Raw genomic sequence first — 19,844 nt, forward strand, 5'->3', positions numbered from 1 at the left:
TAACAAGCTATATGAGAATCAATGAAGTTCTGTATCAGGTATCGGTGGAGGAAGAATGCAATGTCCCAGATTATAAGCTATGCCATTGTCAGTGGGACGACGAAACTGGAAGTGCCGATACAGAGGCAGAATCAATTGGGTCCCAAGCATCTGACCATTTGGGAAGGAGGGAGTTTGAGGAAAGCAAAGCTGAAGAGGAAGACTCGTCGGTAGAACCGCCTCCCATGGAACAAAGCCGCCGCAGATCGGAACCTATTTTTCCGTCAAGGTGTTGCGAGCCGCTTTTGGCAAGACCTACTGGACCTAACTCTGCACCTAGTCGACCTACAGCCAAGGGAAAGGAAGTGTTAGTGTCAGAACCCCCAACGGTTAAAACCAGGGTTGACGTGACAAACTGGTTTGGGCCTGCTGAATTGGGCCAAAGCGTGGTGCGTCAAAAAATTGATTCGAAGGAAGTAGGGAGGTGCGGAGATCAAAACCCTAAATTCATTGAAGGCCCATTGGCAGGTAGGGAGGAGTTTCTACGGAGCGGTGTGCTTGGAAGCCTGCCTATCACCGAAAGGAGCCACGTTCTGGGTGAAATAGAACAAGCAGGCCAGATTCAGACCACCATGGCACCATCTTTGAAGAACAGAAACGAAGAAAAAATCGAGACTCTCGTCAGATCACACAGAGAGGCAGCGGAGAGGAAAGGGGCGACATTATGTGCGTCGTTTTCGTCTGAACAAAGGGCTGGAACCTCCAATGCGATATCCACATCGTCGAAAGAGGTTGAAATCGCGGGGAAGCACGAAACAAAGACATCAATTTCGAGAGTGGAGGACTCTTTACTTCAGACAAGCGAAATGGAAGTTAAACTACATAGGCAACAAGTAGTTAACGCCGACGAGCACAAATACAAGCGGTGCAATATCAATTTGGGGTCGAATCCGGGCAGAATAAGAAATTCATTTCTACCGTTTGGCGAACAAAGGGAAAGAGGGGCTCAAACGCGTGCGGATGGTTTGCCCGTTCTAACAAAGGTAATCAACGAATCCTTATCAATTTGTTCCCTAGGTACATCTGAAAGAAGAGTCTTCTGGGTGGGTGAAACAAGCAAAAACAACACGCGGGAAGACCGAAAATATGTAAGGTCAGCCTTATCTCAAATTAGCAATTCTGTTTCTGATTTGGCCATTAATAACTGTAATAATTTATTCTGGTTAAAAAACGGTAGCCTAGAAACGATTAGATTATGGGAATTGGGTAAAAAGATAGGGGTGTCTTGTGGGGAAGAAGGTAATGTAATGTTAAATTTAGAGGAACTGGAAGTAAGGGATAGGTGTCTCAAATCTCGTAGGGAAGAAGGGGAACATCGGGGGTTCTAATGAGAATTTTAACTCTAAATGTGAGAGGGTTCGGGAACTCTGTGAAGTGGAGGTATGTTAAGGACTACATTAGAAAGGAAGATGTCAAAATGGTGTGTTTGCAAGAAGTAAGAATGGAAAGTTTTAGTTTAAATAAGTGTTGCCAACTATGGGGGGACAATGATATTGATTTTCTTTATAGCGAACCATCAAACGGGGCAGGGGGTATTCTAACGATATGGCACAAAAAGTTTTTAAAGTGTACTAGTCACATCATTGATAGATGGTTCATTGTGTTTATTGGTCTGTCTAAGGAGAAAAATATCCCTGTTATCATTGCAAATGTGTATTCTTCGTGTCTTATGCAAGTGAAAAGGAAAATGTGGGCAGATTTATTAGAGATCAGGCAAAGGGAACAATGTAATTCTTGGTGTGTTCTCGGAGACTTCAATTCGATAAGAAATGAAAGGGAACGAAGGGGGATAAATCGTCCTAGCGGTATTAACAGAGAAATGCAAGGTTTTAACAACTTCATTGATAGTATGGAGATGGTGGATTTACCATGTATTGGAAGAAAATTTACTTGGTACAGGCCCAACGGCAAAGCTAAGAGCAGGCTGGACAGATTTTTAACCACTTTCGATTGGTTACAACATTGGCCGGGAAGCAAGCAATATGTTTTAGATAGACAAATTTATGACCACTGTGCACTGGTGCTTAAATCAAACGTGGTAGATTGGGGGCCAAAACCTTTCAGGTTTCTAGACATCTGGCAGGAAGAGAAGGAGTTTGAAATTTTTGTCAAAAGTAAGTGGGAGAATTACTTGGTCTAGGGAAACGAAATCCTAGTGTTAAAGGAGAAATTGAAAATGCTAAAGAGCGACTTGAAAGGGTGGAACAAAGACGTCTTTGGGCATACTGATAAGATTAAACTAGACATCGTGAAGAAAATACAAGAGTTGGATATGAGAGATGATGAAGATGGTTTGGATGAGAACAAGATTATGGAAAGAAGAGATCTCTTAAGCCAGCTACAGGTTATAAATACGAGGAATGAGTCGTTATTACAACAAAAGTCAAGAGCATTGTGGATTAAGCAAGGGGATTCCAATTCCAAATTTTTTCATGCTTCGATCAAGTGGAGGAGAATGAGAAATGAGATAAAAGGAGTACTCTGTCAGAATTCAGGTAGCTGGGTGGAAGAACCTAATATGGTAAAGGAGATGGTCAAAGAGTTTTACAAGAATAAAATGACTGTCGTCGATGACATTGGAGTAAGGTTGGATAATGTGGAGTTCAAGAAGTTATCTGATCATGACAATAATTTCTTGACTGTACCTTTTGATGGCAAAGAAATAAAGGAAGCCATTTGGAATTGTGATAGCGATAAAAGTTCGGGCCCAGATGGTGTAACCTTCAGCTTTATTAAAAACAACTGGAATCTTCTTGAAAAGGACGTGGAGGGAGCAGTGAACTGCTTTTACAGAGAAGGGAAGATACCGAAGGGTTGTAATGCTTCTTTCTTAACGCTGATTCCAAAGACTGAGAACCCCCAATCTCTAGAGGAGTACAGACCCATTTCATTAGTCGGTTGTGTGTACAAGATCCTGACCAAATTGTTAGCTAACCAGTTTAAAAAAGTTATTGGGAAGGTGGTAGATGGGACACAATAAGCTTTTTTATCTAATAGAGGTTTATTAGACAGTGTCCTAGTGGTGAATGAGGTTATAGACGAGTTGAAAAGAAGAAAGAAGAGTGGGGTGGTAGTGAAACTTGATTTTGAGAAAGCATACGACTCGGTGAGTTGGGAGTTCTTATTCTACATGATGAGAAGACTAGGGTTCTGTGAAATATGGATTCAGTGGATTAGAGCTTGCCTAGAATCCGCTACTGTTTCGGTTTTAGTAAATGGTAGTCCGACTAAGGAATTCAAGCCTTCTAGAGGTTTTAGACAAGGGGATCTGATGGCACCGTTTCTGTTTTTGATCGTCGCACAAGGATTAGCGGGTCTAGTAAATGAAGCGACAAGGAAAAATCTGCTTTCGGGAATTAAAGTTGGGGGAAAGAAGGTGGATGTGAATTTACTCCAATTCGCTGACGACACCCTTTTCGTCTGCGAATCTAAGGTTCAGAATATCATATGCATTAAGGCAATCTTGAGATGTTTTGAATTAAGCTCTGGTCTTAGAGTCAATTACCATAAGAGCAAAATTGGTGCAATTGGGGTAGGTAGGTATGAGATGAATGTGTACTCGGAAATACTTCATTGCAATCTAATGAATATACCATTTACATATTTAGGCCTACCTATAGGAGGTAATCCATCTAGATATTCGTTTTGGGAGCCTGTGCTTTTAAAGGTTAGAAAGAAACTTTCAATGTGGAAGGGGAGGAACTTGTCTTTCGCAGGAAGAGTATGTCTTATAAAATCTGTCATCAGTGCCATACCACTATTCTTCCTGTCCTTTTTCAAAGCACCGATTGGAGTGTGTAAGGAGATAACGAAACTACAAAGAACTTTCTTGTGGGGTTGGGGAGCGGAAGGGAGGAAAATCGCTTGGACAAGTTGGGAAAACATTTGTAAGGCAAAAGAAGAGGGAGGTCTAGGTATTAGAAGCATTGAGTTGTTCAATAAGGCACTCCTGGCAAAATGGCTATGGAGATTGGGATCTCAAGAGTCTGGACTCTGGAGGGATGTTCTAGAATCAAAATATGGCCAGTGGGGAACGACGATATCATATGCACCAATAAGAAAGGGGTATACATCTAGATGGTGGAGTGATCTAGCCAAGGCTAGCCTTTCTGACCAAGGGGCCAATTAGTTCAATCAGAATTTGGGTTGGAAGGTAGGTTCAGGGGAGAAGATTAAATTTTGGGAGGACGAGTGGTTAACCAATGGTCAACTCAAAACAAGATATGAGAGGTTATATAATAACTCGAACCTCAAAGACAAGTATATTGGTAGCTGTGGAAGCTGGACTACGGAAGGGTGGGAATGGAACTCCAGTTGGAGAAGAGATTGGTTTGAATGGGAGAAAAGCATGGTTGAGGACTTCATGACAATTATATCTCAAGTGATACCACAACAAGAGGTTGAGGATACACGAATTTGGATCGATCCTCCGTCATATACATTGACGGTGAAATCAGCCTACAACAGGTTAGTAAAGCATAATACAGGGGGGGTTTTGAAGGTGTTCGAACTACTTTGGAATTTAAAGGTCATGCCATCAGCTAAGTTTTTTGTGTGGAGGGCACTATCAGATAGATTAGCAACAAAACAGAATTTGCAAAAAAAGGGTGTGTTATTGGGGGATATACAATGTGTGTTTTGTGGAAAAGAGGAAGAAACATGTTCACATATCCTTGTTTCTTGTGAAGAATCAATTAAAGTATGAAACATGTGCTATAGTTGGATGGGAGTAAGTTCGGTGAACTATAATGTATTGAATCATCACTTTGAACAATTTCCTGACATACATTCTAATCAAGAGGGCAATAGGTTATGGAAAAGTCTTTGGGTATTAGTTGTTTGGAGCATATGGAAGCACAGAAATAGTATTATCTTTAAACAAGCCAAGTTAGATGTGGAGGAAATTTTCACTTTGGCACAAGTACAATCATGGGTCTGGATGAAACACAAAGAAAGGAAAGCCACTTTTTCATTTTCCGATTGGATTTTATCCCCTATAACATGTATCAATATGATCAATAGATAATATCTTATTCTGTTATTATATCATGAATGTTGGTTGGCTGTTGCAACAATTTTAATTAAACTGCTTTAGACCTATGGGCTGGACCTGGTTTTGTATATCTATGTTTTGATGAGGTGGGGAAGGTGTCTTCTCTCTTTATTGCAGGAAAATAGGGAGGATATCAGATAAAAATCAGCAGATACCTATCAAGCAGTGGTAAATCAAGTGTGAATGCTTCCTATCATTGACAACTTTGTAAGTAGGGTCGGATGTTGCAGTAATTATAAGCAATTTGATTAATACCAATTGGGATGATTCTGTTTTTACCTATGTTACTGGGAAGGTATGGAAGGTGTTTGTCTTGGTGCAGGTAAATGGGAGGGCTGCAACTAACATTTTAAGATGGGGTGAGGTTCTGTAATGCTAGAATGTATATGTGACTTGGGGGTTAGCTTTATGCAGATGTATTGTTTTTAGGTTGTGTGGTTGCACATGATTTGTTAGTTTGTTGTTAGGTTTTTATAAGTAGTTGTAAGAAGGTAAGTTTTATTCTTTCTTATGCTATCTTTTTGTTTGTTTTTTTCCTTTTCCCATTTATAGTGAGTTTGTATAAGGGTTGGGACACCCCTAAAGTGTTCCCTTATTTTATTAGATTCTTTGCTGGAAAAAAAAAAGATAACTTCGCTTAATTGTCTAACTGGATTATTCATCTTCAAATCTTTAATATATTTTTAGCTCTCTTTAAATCTCCTCTATAAAGCTAACATTTTTTTCATCTGTATATGTGTATGCACATTAGAATTTCATAATATAAAAATATTAATAATCTACATGTGTTAGAATTTTATGTAATAAAAAACTATTAACAATTTATAACCTACTTGATTTGCATGAATTTTTTATTTTTTTATTTTTTTGCGTTATTCTAGTTTTGTTTTCTTCCATTAATATCTTAATTCAAATTAATTTCAATTATTAATAATTATTAAAAATATAATTAATTTCTTCAAGACCATCCTATGATAACTACTTTCATAGTTTCGTTAATAACATAATTAAAAAAAAATGTGGGTAGTTCTAGTCCAATTCATCCTCATTATGACATGGGCTTCATTCGTGACAGAAAATAGGCACATTCTCCCTGCACTTGATCAATTCAAACTGGCACTCGATCATATTTTTGAAAAGATAAAAGTGCCTTTAATGAATTTTAGATTAGGTCAAGTGATGAATGTGCATCCAATGCAATTACAGACCTGCACCCAACCCTCACTTCTTCACTCAACCCACAATCACAACTCATCTGCACCATCTTCCTCTAGGTTTTCGCAGGGAAGCATAGCGCAGCCCTTTCGTTCCGTTTGATTTCGGCGGCAGAGCATCAGCTGCAACGGCGAAGGAGTCCTTGAACGGAGAGGAAGCCCGGGGCAAACGTCGGAGAAGACAAGGTAAGTGACTTGAATATATTTTTGTTCGGAATTATACTTTGATTTACGGATAAATTTATGCATAATCATAGTTTGTGCCTTTCGGATATTTTTGTGCAGAAGTCAAATTTGACTTGCGGATATTTTTATCCGGTATATGTAATTTTTGTGCGGAAGTGATATTTGACTTGTGGATAAAAAACAACTACGGATATGGATATCCATAATTATAAAAAAAAACTACGGATATGGATATCCATAACTCAAAAAACAACTACGGATATTTAAATCCATAATACAAAACGAAATACTGGATAATTATATCCGTAATGCAGTGATATGGTGCATAAAATGTTACTAACTTACGGAAGCTTGCATCCATAAGGTTAAAATGAGACTTCCGGATTTTGGTATCCATCTCTACCTGAGCTCGAACAAAATGCCATAAAAAAGCGTAAATCTAATATTACCTCACAACAATGTCAAAGTGCAAACAACCCCCTCCACCACTATCGTAAATCCACCTCCAACGCAACTCAAAGAACCACCAAAGATGAAAATGAACTTTCTCCGCACCCTTCACAGCTTTTCAAAATAAACCTTCATAGCTTTTCAAACTAAAGAAAACAAGGACATAGTTGGATTTTGAAAATTTCGTCGGGTGCTGGAAGTAATTGCCTAGAAAATATCTGCATTTAATTTGGGCCTAAAATTTGGATTACATTTTATTAGGTTTGGCGATTTTTTCTTGCATTTTCATGTTTTCTTCCTGCACCTTCATAAAATACGTGAAATGATAACTTTGCTTTTTCTTCATTGATACCCGTCTTTTCTTTTTTTAGGATTCTAAAATTTAAATTTTAGAATTTGGAATATAAATTTTTTTTAAAATTTAGAGTTTGAAATGTATTTTCTAATTCAAAAATATCTTCTGAACTTTAAATTCCCAAATTTGAAAGGTTGAACTCAAAAAAACACATTCCAAACTATATTATGAATTTTAGAGTTTAAAAGGTGTACGATAATTATACAATTTAAAAATGAAAAGAAAACAATCCAGCAACTTTTTAGAATTAAAAGATTTATGGAGGTGTACGCATAAACTATGGAGTAAAGGAAGAAATTACTTAACTTTTACATCTTATGTCCAAAAAAAATTTACATTTTATTATAATGGTTTAACTTTGCTACTATGTGTAGTTAATGTATTTGCATATTAAAATAAATTACATTTTCATAATTTATTTTTTCGATCATGCTGAACTTTCTAGAAAAAAATATCAATATCTAAAATTACTGTTTTGCTACATGGTTATCACATTATATTAGTGGGTGCCCAGAAAAAGTCTAATTCAATTAAAAAAAATGTAAAAGGATTAAGTTGGGGTGAAAATTTTCCAAATGTTTAATGTTTGAAATTAATTATAATGACTACAAATAAAAGTGTCAAATTGATGAGATTATTATGATCTATCAAAAAGAAATCTGAAAGAATAAAAACAAAAATCAATTAACAAATGGCAATAAAAAACATTAAATAATGTTAGAATTAACTCTAAATGTTCCACAAATCATAGGATTTGTGTGAAACTTGATATGTTATTAAACTAATATGAACTATTACAGAAAATGAAATAGATTAAAGTATTAAATTGGAGGTAAAAAAAATTGTTTCTCACAGTGAACAAGTTCTGAGAAATTGTTGTTGCAGTGAAACAAAGATGAAATAAAGAAATGAATGATTGATTAAAATGTTTTGATGAATGCTTTTCTCCATTCCATTGCTTCCTTATTACCTCTTCTCCATTCCCCTTCTTCCTTGTCTTCCAACATTGTGTGTACAATGGCCTGCACATAATCCACATCACACTTAATCTTCACCAAATTCATGTCAAACAAAACTTGTTCTAACTCTTAACAAGTTAATTCATCTTCCAAACTTTTTTTGTGATTCAAATTGAAAAATTGAATTGAGATTGGAAGTGATTCATGACTAACCTTGTAAAGTATCAGTTGAGATATCCAGGGTTTAACCACTTTAATCTCAAAGGCATCAGATTCGTGAAGTTTCAATATTTCATCATACTTCTGAGATAGATAAAAAGAAATCTTTAACTAGAAGTTTGTATAAAATGTAACAGAGTGAAGATATATGTTAATTAGGGAAGAAATTAACTAACCTCTTTAGTGTTTAACTTCTTAGGCTTCTTACACTCTTTACCTTTCTTACACTCATTACAGTTCTTACAGTCAAATATGTCAGAATAAGTACGAAGCAGTTCGTCCATTTGCTCGCCAAGCACTGTTCGGGCTTCCTCCAACTTTTCCTACGCAATCAACTCAGATTCAAACTATTTTATCTTTGGACAATTTTTTTTTAAATATATACAATTTTACTGAGAATTGTAACATGTATAAAAATTTTGGATTGTATATGTTATTAACTTTAAGCCTAACTCAACCCCATAAAACCGGTCCGATAGCGGGTGGCACGATAGGTCCAACACAAACACTCGTTAAGATAGACTCGAAATGGCTCTGATACCATATTACAAAGTGGACTTTAAGCCTAACTCAACCCCATAAACCCATTTATATACAATGAATTATCATCATCTCTAGTCGAGGTGGGATCTCCAACACATGTGTCATTATTCTTTCTTTTTCAATATTTCGTTTTCTGTGCAAATATTTTATTTTGTATCATATAATATTAAAGTACTGTAAAATTGTACACTAAAATATAACATATATAACACAAATTAAAAATTATGGAACAGACAAATTATATATGAACTTTTTTAAAATTTATGCATAAATTAACTTTAATTAATAAAAATATTTTATTTTTAGTTTTTATTCTTTCTCTCTTAAAAAATTTTATGATAAAAATCGTTAGAAGTTATAACTACTATCTTTATTTATATTAAAAATATTTTTTACTTTTCTTAGCATACTTTTTACTTTTATTTCTCTCTATGTAAAATATTTAAAAAATAAGTAAATATAAAACTAACACTAAATATTTATAAATTGATAAATAAAAAAACTGTTGAGTGTAATTTTACTACAAAAAAAATAGTAAATATAAAACTAACACTAAATATTTATAAATTGATAAATAAAAAAATTGTTGAGTGTAATTTTACCACACAAAAAAATCACTATATCAATCATATTTTGAGACAAAAAATAATTAATAATAAATTAGATATTATTTTAGAAACTAAAAAATTATTAGTATTTATATGATTTTTATTATTAATAAAAAATTATAGAATAATTTATAAAGTGGTATTTAGAATAACTACCAAAATTTTATCTGTATTTTTATTTTAACTTAATCTTTACCGGACTAATAGATGACTAATTTAGAACATAGAGTATCTATGATATTGATAGTTGGTTAGATATCAATTTAGAAATTATTTTATAAATTTATATTAATAATAGAAACTATTTTAAATACTAATAATTTTTTTACTTTATAAAATAGTCTTTAATTTAATCAATATAATAACTAATAATTTTGATTTTTAAAATTAGTTTTTATTAGTTTTTATTATTAATTTTATTTTAGTGTTTATGAATGAAAAGGTGATTTTTCCTTATAGTATACTGTTTATTTAAATATAAAAAAAATAATTAATCTTTATAATAATAATTAAAAAATATAAGGTGTAAATTAGTTTTTCTTTAGTTCATACCTGAATTATGAAAACTTCTACCAAAGCCACTCCAAGGTTCTGTACTTCCTCTGGGTAATTATTCTTCTTGCACTTCTCGTATTGTTCTTTCAGTGTTTTCAGTGCTTTACCTCCGTTATCAGATTTGCTTTGACCAATAGCAATCGACTGAAAATGACAAAGAGGCAAGGCATGTTGAATAAAAAATGATTAGCTAATAATTATCTTCATTCTTTTAAATGCAGCATCAACCTTTTGGTGTTTCACTTCATTGTTCACAACAAAATCTAGAACTAGTATTATATTATAGCAGAAGAAGAAAACCTTAAGGGTGTTAACTTGTTCTTTGCTAGGTCTATCATCACTAAACTTGGAAGGGATAATCTCATTCTGATGAGTTGCATCATCTTCTGCATCTTCTGCATCTTCCTTTATTTTCAACAATGACTCAAGAGCCGTCTTTCCACGGCCATCAAGCATAGATGAATCAAATTTTCCAGATTGTTGACAAGCATGAGCAGTGATGAGTTTTGGATTCATCTTAAAGTTAAACAATCCAAGAACACATGCCAGCACAAGAGAAGCTCCTGTCACCCCTCTCAAAATTTTGCTGCCTCTTCCCTCGTTCTGGGAGGAGGGCTGAGAGAATCTTCCAAGTATGCAATTTGCATGCCCTGATGAACGTGTAACTGGGTGTCTGGTGGTGGAAAATTGAGGGGCACAAAGAGGTGTGGCATGGTTAAACCTGAGATGAAATCTGGTGGAGCCTGCACCTTGAAATCCTTTGGAGCTGTAGGGAAAGGGACAGTAACGTAGGGAAATAGCAGATTCCATCTGATGGAAATTATTGCAGGACAAATTCTGTATAATTAGAAGCATATGTGTCAACAAGTGTACTACAACAAGTATTTATAAAATGCGTGAGAATGAAATAAGTGCATCCATGGTAAAGAAAAGTTTGAAGGGAGGTATCTATTTTGTGTTTTGAAAGAAAGCTGAGAAAAATGGGTGGGTACGTATAATTTCTTTGCTTCTTTTTACACATTAGCCAAGAACCACGTTTTTTCACTTTACTAGCCCCACCTTGCTAATCAGAATATATCTTTGCTTAAAACAAGGGAATTACTGTGGACACAAAATTTGAATTTCTTTGCCTAACTACCAGGCCTAGAATAGCATCAGAATGTTTGCATCACACTTCACAAACTTTTTATATTTCGTCTTTAACTTGCTGCTTATTGACTTGTGAGGAATACTCATTTAACTAAAACTTGTTCTTTGTCGCATTGGAAAAAGGAAAAGGTTCGACTGGAAGAAAAGCTAGCTTCTGTATATGGAGATTTTGGTGAAAGAATTGTAGGAATATGGATCTGAGTGAAGCTTCAAGCTTAAATAGGTTGGAGGTTTTCCTAGGTTTATGTGGAGGTTTCCCTGGGTTTACTACATAGATAAACGAAATCCAACAACACATGGATGTTCAGATTCTTCTAGAGGCTTTTACTTGATTAGGATAATCTTGATTTCAAGAATTTTAGGTTGTGAGCCAAATTCTGAGGTATTGAAGTGTTCATTGATAACCAGAGACAACTTTGAATTAAAAGCACCACCATCTTTGGAAAAAAAAAGCTGCCAAAGAAAAATTGGCAATACTAGCTAAAGCATCAGATTCAACAAGAAAATCATGCCAGAATCAAAACTTGGTAGAGGAAAAGCTAGTGTACTATAAGTTTTTTATTTTTAGCCTTTGATTCTTTGGTAACGTTAGTTATTTTATATTATATATGACAAGCAAATTTTAATAGTAGCACTACAATAAAAACATGAAATAGAAACCAACTTTAGAGACTATTTTAGAAACTAAAAAAAATGTTTCTAAATTAGTTTTTATTATTGTTAAATAGTTTTTAAATTGGTATCTAATTACCTACTAAGGTTTTAACTACCAATTATTTAGTTTCTAAATTTGGTAGCAAAAATTTTGGTTACTCTCTTGAAACGTCTAACATGTGTCTATTGGTGACTCTTGGATTCCAAAATTCGAAGAGAATCAGATAAATTTTATGATCTAAAACTTTTACAGAATAGAGTTATTTATTTCTTCTTCTATTCTTTTAGTCTTTCTCTTGTGAATCTTTCTTGAGATTTTTTATAGATTTCTTCTTCTTTATTTTTCTTTGTCGTGCTTCTTGTTTTTATTCCTATTTGTTCTTCTTCTCCATCCTTAACAAGCTCTTCCTTGTCCTTATTTACATCAGGTCCTTATTCCTCTTTTTGCTACTATTGTCAGATAGAAGTTTAAACTCCAATGTAGATTTTTACTTTCAACCACTGAAGCCAAGTAAGTGGCAATCTCATAAGCAACTAAAGAGTTTATTGTTGCAAGCGACATAAATCGTCACGTGAAAGAAGCGAGGTAGGTCAAGTAACAATGAAATCGTAACATTTGGGTTACGCTCTTAAGTAGAAAGAGTTGTCTCTTAACTATCAATTATAACTTTTGTCCTAGTGGTAAACGCTTAATCCAACAATTGGTGTCATAGTCAAGTTATAATTTTGGGGCAATTATTGAAGAAAATTGTTGTAAGGGGCATCAATTGTCCCATGGAGGAGGTCAAAAGTTAAGTCACAAATGAATTAAGATGTTTAGGCGGCTATACTCTTAAGTAGAAAGAGTTATACCCTAACTATCATCTATAATTTTTTATCAAGTGGTAAGTACTTGATCCAACAAATATGGATGAAGAACCTTCTCAAATAATTAGGAAAGGGGCAAGATTATTCTCTATTATTTAATGACAATATGTCTTGCTAAAAATTCAATCCTTCATTCTAGATGCAAGCACATTAAATTGAAGTATCATTTTATGAAAAACTTGATAATTGATGGAGATTTGTTGTTGTTGAAGATTTCATGATCAAAGAATCCAATTGATATGTTGACCAAGACTATCACAACAAATAAGTTAAGGTTTTGTATTTGTCTTAACTATCCTTCAAGGATAATTGATTATAAAGGCACTACACTAGGTGATGATAATCAAACTCCAAAAGGGAGAATTACTAGTAATTTAAAGTTTGGTTGTAGACCCACATAGTATAATATTGAGGGATATTTTTTTCTATGTTGGTATATAAGCAACACATGATAAAAAAAAAAAATAAGCATACCAAAATCAAATATTTTCTAATATAGTTTCGTGTTGAACCATGTTATGTTCTTCTATGATTTCAACACGTAATGTCTATACTTATATCTTCAACATTATGTGTTGAACCACGTTATGTTCTTCTATGATTTCTTTTCTCTCTCATCTCTTTTTGTTGCTCTACTCCTAATACCTTTAAATTATAATAAAATCTAGAGTAAATAGTCGGTTCAATACAATAAATATTTACATATTTCACTTTTAGTATGATAAAAAAGAAGTTACCGTTTTAACAACAACTTTAATTCTATTAGTTTTGTTTTACTATATTACATGTTTTTTTCTTTAGTAATTGACATATGTGTTTATTAAAAGGAAAATTAATCTTAATATGTAATTAACTTTGACTAAACATTTTAAATTTTACAAAAAGTAAGAAACTCTCTTCAAGGTTAATTGCAAATTAATTTTAATATTTTTTTAATAAACACAAATAACAAGTAATAAATACTAAATACACTTCAATGATAAAATGTAGAATGTTTGATTAGATAATAAGACTATATGAAGTTGTTGTGAATGGAATCCTCTTGATATTGACATATATGGAGTGATTGAAAGCACCAAGAACACTCACCCGACCATAATCCGCATAACTGATTTAGCTACATATCGTTTCTACAATCATGGAATTGAATGAATAAACTTCATTCTCAGTAAAAACTACTTTCATTCAGGAATCAAATACCAGTTCTAAAACCCTGTTCTAAGCAATACCACTTTGAGTAAACTAATTTGAGATGGAGGAAATTTTAATTCTACTTTTAAAACTTGTTTTAAGAAATACCACTTTTTTTAAGTAGTTAAAAGGTTTGATCCATTCGATTACTATAGTTTGGTGAATGTATAATTTTAGTTTCTGTAAACAAAATTAATTGCATATGTGATTATTTACTTTTTAAATTAAGTAATTTGTTCTAATATGATACATTTTTTTGCTTAAATCCACTTTTTTGTTTTTATAGATTTTCAAATATGTGATTTGTGTCAATGTCAAAAATTTAATTGTATATTTAATTATTAGATTTTATTAAATTAAGCAATTTTAATTCATTATTAATATTTTTCAATTTGATGACAATTTTGTTTACGTAAAATATTAATAATAATGTTCGATTATAAGTTTTAATATTGTTATCACGAAACGTGTGTTAGTATTTTTTTAGTAATTAGATGATATATTATCTTGGACTAAAATTGCTTAATTTTGAAAACTCGTACTATTGAAATTTTATGGGCACCAAAATTACACATTGACAAGAGTATGGGATAAAAATTAAAGAAAAAAGTACAAAATTTCTATATATTTTTTTTCTTCTTTTAGCTGTGTTATTCTCTGAAGGTATAGTTTTTATAAACTACAAAAAGAAAACAAAATTAAGTACTCTTAAGTCAAGCACAAACATTTCAATTAAATTAATAAATAAATGCATGTACACTTTTATTTATTTATATCATTGTCAACAATATTACAATAAAATTACTAAATAAAAATAAAAAATATTTAGTTTCTATTATAACTAAATTAAAAATCATTTTAAAGATTAAAAAAAGTTATTAGTTTCTATTATTGATAAATAATTTTTAAATTAGTATCTAATTAGCTACCAAGGTTTTAACTACCAATTATTTAGATTCTAAATTTGGTAGAAAAATCTTAGTAGCTAATTAGAAACTAATTTAGAAACTATTTATCAATAATAGAAACTAATTTAGAAATCAGAAAAAAAAAATATTTAAAATGATCTCTAATTTAGTTAATATAACAACTATTTTTTTTCTTCTAAAATTGATTTTTATTTAATGATTTTCTTGTAGTAAAAATTCTCATATTTTTGCATTTTGAAAATATACCTACCTAACAACTTGCTGATAAAAAAAAAAAAAAAAAAAAAAAAAAAAAAAAACCTACCTAACAACTCAATCAATTATATCTATTTTATTTTTTAATTTAAAATATTAATATATCATTATATTATTATAAAGGACTATCAGATGAATGTTTTTACTACTGAGAATGTAAAAGTTTTTTTTTTCTTATTACAACGGAGAACATCCTTGGGTGATAAAGTACAAGTACCTTACAAGAAGGTCCCATAGCCCATGAATGAATGTGTGTGGGCCTTAACTTAATGGAACAATGAATATCTTATCATCACATCACTCCTTTATCTAGTTTTATAACCAAACCAAAAACTCAAAGCAAGGGAAATGCATGGAAACCACTTGATGGGAAACCTAATAACATTAACAACCTCCAAACATCTCTTCCTTTGTTTCTCTTTGTTCTATCTCTTTTTCACCTATCTCTTCCTTGCTCTTTACGTCATTTCCTCTCAATCCAAATGCCTTTTAAGATCACACCCTTTTGATCCAATTCAATCTTCTTCTCTCTTCTCCTACCCTTCTTCCTATGGACAGCACAAGTATGCCATCTCAACCTCACGTTCTACCTGCTCTTTTCCTCTCAATTTTTCAGGTACTATTCACTAATGCTAAGGCTTGTTATGACCCCACAAAATGTTTGGCCACTTTTTCTGTTTTTGGTATGAAGATAGCCTCTTTTGGCTAAAGGGAGTTGGGTTCTGTGTTCAGATTACTGGTATGTTTTGAAGGAGATTCAGAATTTGCGTAAGAGCCATGAATGTTCTACAAGAAATGTGAGGTACATGCAGATGCAGGGTGCTGGTCATAGTTTCGGTGGGAATCTGAGTAATCATTTAAGGTTTTCTTATTTTGATCACCAAAACGATAGCAGGGAAGTGCCATGTGGCTTCTTCAAGAAATTTCCAATTAGTGATTCTGGTTAGTTCCTCTCCCTCCCTTTTCTATGTATTCATGAGTTAGTGAAAAAATGATGGAGACTCTTAACTTCAGTGAGTATTAAGAAAAATAATGAGATAGATTTGAAGCGGGAAAAAGGTATTTGTGCAACTTATGTTCGAGTTATATTATATGTAATATGTATGACAAAATACTAAATGAGAATTTCTCGAAACAAAAGTAATATATATATATATATATATATATATATATATATTTTAAGGCTAGGTGTAAATAGTCTTCAGTCTTATTAATAAAATATTGAATTAGCTTACTACAATGTAAGAAATATTATTTTTATTAAATACTTTTTTTTAAAATGATATCGTTTTGATTAAAAAAAAATAAGAAACTAGTATTAAATAAAGATTAATTTCTTACCAATAAACTGAAAAAGAAAAACATGAGCTTTGGATATAAACCTTTTAAAATATGATGGATAAAAGAAAATTGAAATAAAGGATTTGGGTCTATTCAAATTTTAAGAATACATGCATATATGTGTGTGTGAATAAAAGAATGACTTGAAAGTATAAAGTAGAGAAGATGGCAAAACATATGTTTCTATAATACAAGTATCTATAATCAAAATTATAAATAATGAGAAAATTAATTTTAAAACGAATGAAGTTACCGAGAGTAATTTGTTGTCGTGAAGTATTTAAAGTTTTATTATACTATTACAAATCCAACTAAATATATTTTATGGTGGTGAATATTGAAGTTTAAAACAAATAATTAAACTGGAAAAAAAAGTAAGAATAACACAAATAAGTATGATAAGATAGATTCATTATAGTAACAAACATGACATGATTATAACCAGAAAATACTTATGTGACATTTACTGAGAAAAGGAGAAAAAATGATTAAGATATCTTAGAGACACGAATTAGAAGTATTAAAAAGAGATTGCCTAGTAAATAATTTGATTAGAATTATGTTTTTAACTAAATTCAAACAAGATTATCAATGATTCATATGGTAATATCAAAATTAAAAATGTTTTCATCATAATTCATGTTCATCCTTTTTTTCTCTCTGGATATGCAGATCGAATTGCCATGGAAAAGTGTGAAAGTGTAGTTGTAGTTTCAGCAATATTCAATGACCACGACAAGATCCGGCAACCTAGGGGTCTGGGGTCCCAAACACTAGAAAATGTTTGCTTCTCCATGTTCATAGATGATGTTACCCTCAAAGGGCTTCAATATCATGGCTTAATTTCAACAAAATCAAGTGGATACAAGATAGGTGTGTGGAGGATTGTGAAGGTTACAAAAGAGGATTTGTATCACAACCCAGCAATGAATGGTGTTATACCAAAATATTTAGTTCATAGACTTTTCCCAAATTCCCAATTCAGTGTTTGGATTGATGCAAAGCTGCAACTAATGGTTGATCCATTGTTGCTCATTCATTCACTTGTTATATCTCAGAATGCAGACATGGCTATATCAAAACACCCATATTTTGTTCATACCATGGAAGAAGCAATGGCCACAGCAAGATGGAAGAAATGGTGGGATGTGAATGCCTTGAAGATGCAGATGGAGACCTACTGTGCAAATGGATTGCAGCCGTGGAGTTCCAGCAAAATGCCATACTCATCAGGTAATTGCATCTTATGTTCTTAATATCTTTATTGTTTTGTGTATTTACATGTTCAACCTATCAAAAATCATCATAAGTAAAACTTTTTAAGGTAATAGTTATATGAGAGGTTTGATTGAAAAACTTCTCAACAAAATGAGTATTTTCTTATCTCTTAAAAAAGTCATTAAACTTATCAAATATGATCATTTATAGGATTATAGATGATAATGCAAAAAAGTTGCACACTATTTACTCATTAAACTATTTGTTAAGGGAATTAACTCTAATCCACCCTAAACTTGCATGGCCTGTAGTATCATGAACTTTAGAAAAGGTTTCTTCGCACATTATCATTTATGTTTGGAAGCTTCATCTAAATTATTACTATGGAATCAATATAATTGGTAGATGTGCCAGACAGTGCATTGATCCTGAGGAAGCATGGACTAAGAAGTAATCTATTCTCCTGTCTTATATTCAATGAGTTGGAGGCTTTTAACCCAAGAGACCAATTAGCTTTTGCATTTGTTAGAGATCACATGAACCCCAAGTTGAAGCTGAACATGTTTCAGGTTGAAGTTTTTGAACAAGTGACTGTGGAGTATAGGCACAATCTCAAGCCAAGTGATGTTTCCATTGCCAAAAAATTATCTATGACAAGAAAAACTGTGAGGGCAGAACCAGATTTGTTGCATGAAAATGGAAGCTGTAGCAGCAAGTGCCAGCAGTATCTTGCTACCATGTGGGGTCTTATCAATAATGCCCCAAGACCAAAGAATGAATAATTGTTTGATAAAGAGGTTCAAGAAACAAATCAAAGAAAAAATATAACTTCATAATTGGATTTGTCTTCTAACAAAAAAGGAAAAGAAAGATTCTTCCATTAAGAAAGAGAATCTGGAAACATGCTCCAGTTTAACCGGACTATTGTGTTCTTTCTGCATCCATGACTTTTTAAATAAATTCCTTTTGTTTAACTCTTTTTACTTTTGTTTGAAAATGTTGAAACTTAAGAATAGTGGTGATATTTTTCCAAAATCCAGAAGTAGCTAAGAATGAAGGGAAAAAGAAGATTCGTGGCACTTAGCAGCAAAATAATTAATCAGGAACTTTTTTCTGGAAGAGGGATTTATCGAGAAAAATTAATATAAGCTGGGATAATTTGATCCTATGTGAAACCTGAAATTGTCAATGGCATAAAATAACAAAATAATAACTAAGATCCACATTTTGGTCCCATATGATATTTTCAGTTATTATTGAAACTTTCAAGCTAAGTTCTACTTATGATTTATTGTTTTTAATAGTTTTATTCAATTTAAGGGTAAACATAATCAGGACCATGGTATTTTATAACAGATTCAAGTTATAACATCATCTTAATTCCAAGTGATGTCCAATATTTTTAACATATATATGTATATACTTTTTGTTAATATTATAACAATATATAATATCTTACACTGATATTATATTTACATGGATGTTACCTGTGATAAAATATACCTTTTAAATACTGTGTTGCATTTCTTCAACTATATAGTTTAATTTCTCGTAATATTAAAATTAATATATGATTAGGTAGTGAATAAATTTCAATAAATAATCTCATAAGAATTTAGGATCAAATAGAAATTAAAACAAACTCATCACCCCAATTTGGTCCTATAAATATTCCTAACCCCAGTCACCAGACAATCATGAATTAAATTTAAGAGTAAATTAAAATTAAATTCTTTACAATTTAGAAAAAAAAAAATCGAATTCCATATAATAATTCTAGTTTCTGAATACTTACAGCTATATATTTATAAGGATATATAAGCCATGGTAAAAAAAATCAAAGATTAGTACAATATATTAAAAAAAAGCCAAAAATAATTAGGAAAGTTTTCTGTAAATCTCCAAAAAAGATCGAGCAAAATCTGAAATAAAAATAAAAACGCAATTTCCTCTAAATTTTAAGCTATCACACACACCTAACACTGAAATTGTCACGTCATATAAGAGTAAGCACAAAAAGGACATATCTTTTAACAACAATCAATAACCTCTATAATGC

At 32.2% G+C, this 19,844-nt stretch overlaps 2 protein-coding genes across 2 annotated transcripts; one reads left to right on the forward strand and one right to left on the reverse strand.

The window, feature by feature from the left end:
* Positions 1-8,020: 8,020 nt before the first annotated feature.
* LOC137809730 (uncharacterized) lies at positions 8,021-11,238 on the reverse strand. Its single transcript, XM_068610819.1, has 5 exons — positions 10,482-11,238; positions 10,179-10,325; positions 8,652-8,798; positions 8,470-8,559; positions 8,021-8,319 (listed from the first exon to the last, which is right to left on the reverse strand). Exons 1-5 carry the CDS (start codon positions 11,034-11,036, stop codon positions 8,218-8,220), a joined length of 1,041 nt encoding a protein of 346 aa, XP_068466920.1. The 5' UTR covers positions 11,037-11,238; the 3' UTR covers positions 8,021-8,217.
* A 4,337-nt stretch (positions 11,239-15,575) lies between these two features.
* On the forward strand, positions 15,576-18,704 carry LOC137809731 (alkaline ceramidase TOD1-like). Its single transcript, XM_068610820.1, has 4 exons — positions 15,576-15,842; positions 15,959-16,168; positions 17,240-17,800; positions 18,191-18,704. Exons 1-4 carry the CDS (start codon positions 15,593-15,595, stop codon positions 18,565-18,567), a joined length of 1,398 nt encoding a protein of 465 aa, XP_068466921.1. The 5' UTR covers positions 15,576-15,592; the 3' UTR covers positions 18,568-18,704.
* Positions 18,705-19,844: the final 1,140 nt, after the last annotated feature.

The sequence above is a fragment of the Phaseolus vulgaris genome, chromosome 2, assembly GCF_000499845.2.
Source record: "Phaseolus vulgaris cultivar G19833 chromosome 2, P. vulgaris v2.0, whole genome shotgun sequence".
NCBI classification, from domain to species: Eukaryota; Viridiplantae; Streptophyta; class Magnoliopsida; order Fabales; family Fabaceae; genus Phaseolus; species Phaseolus vulgaris.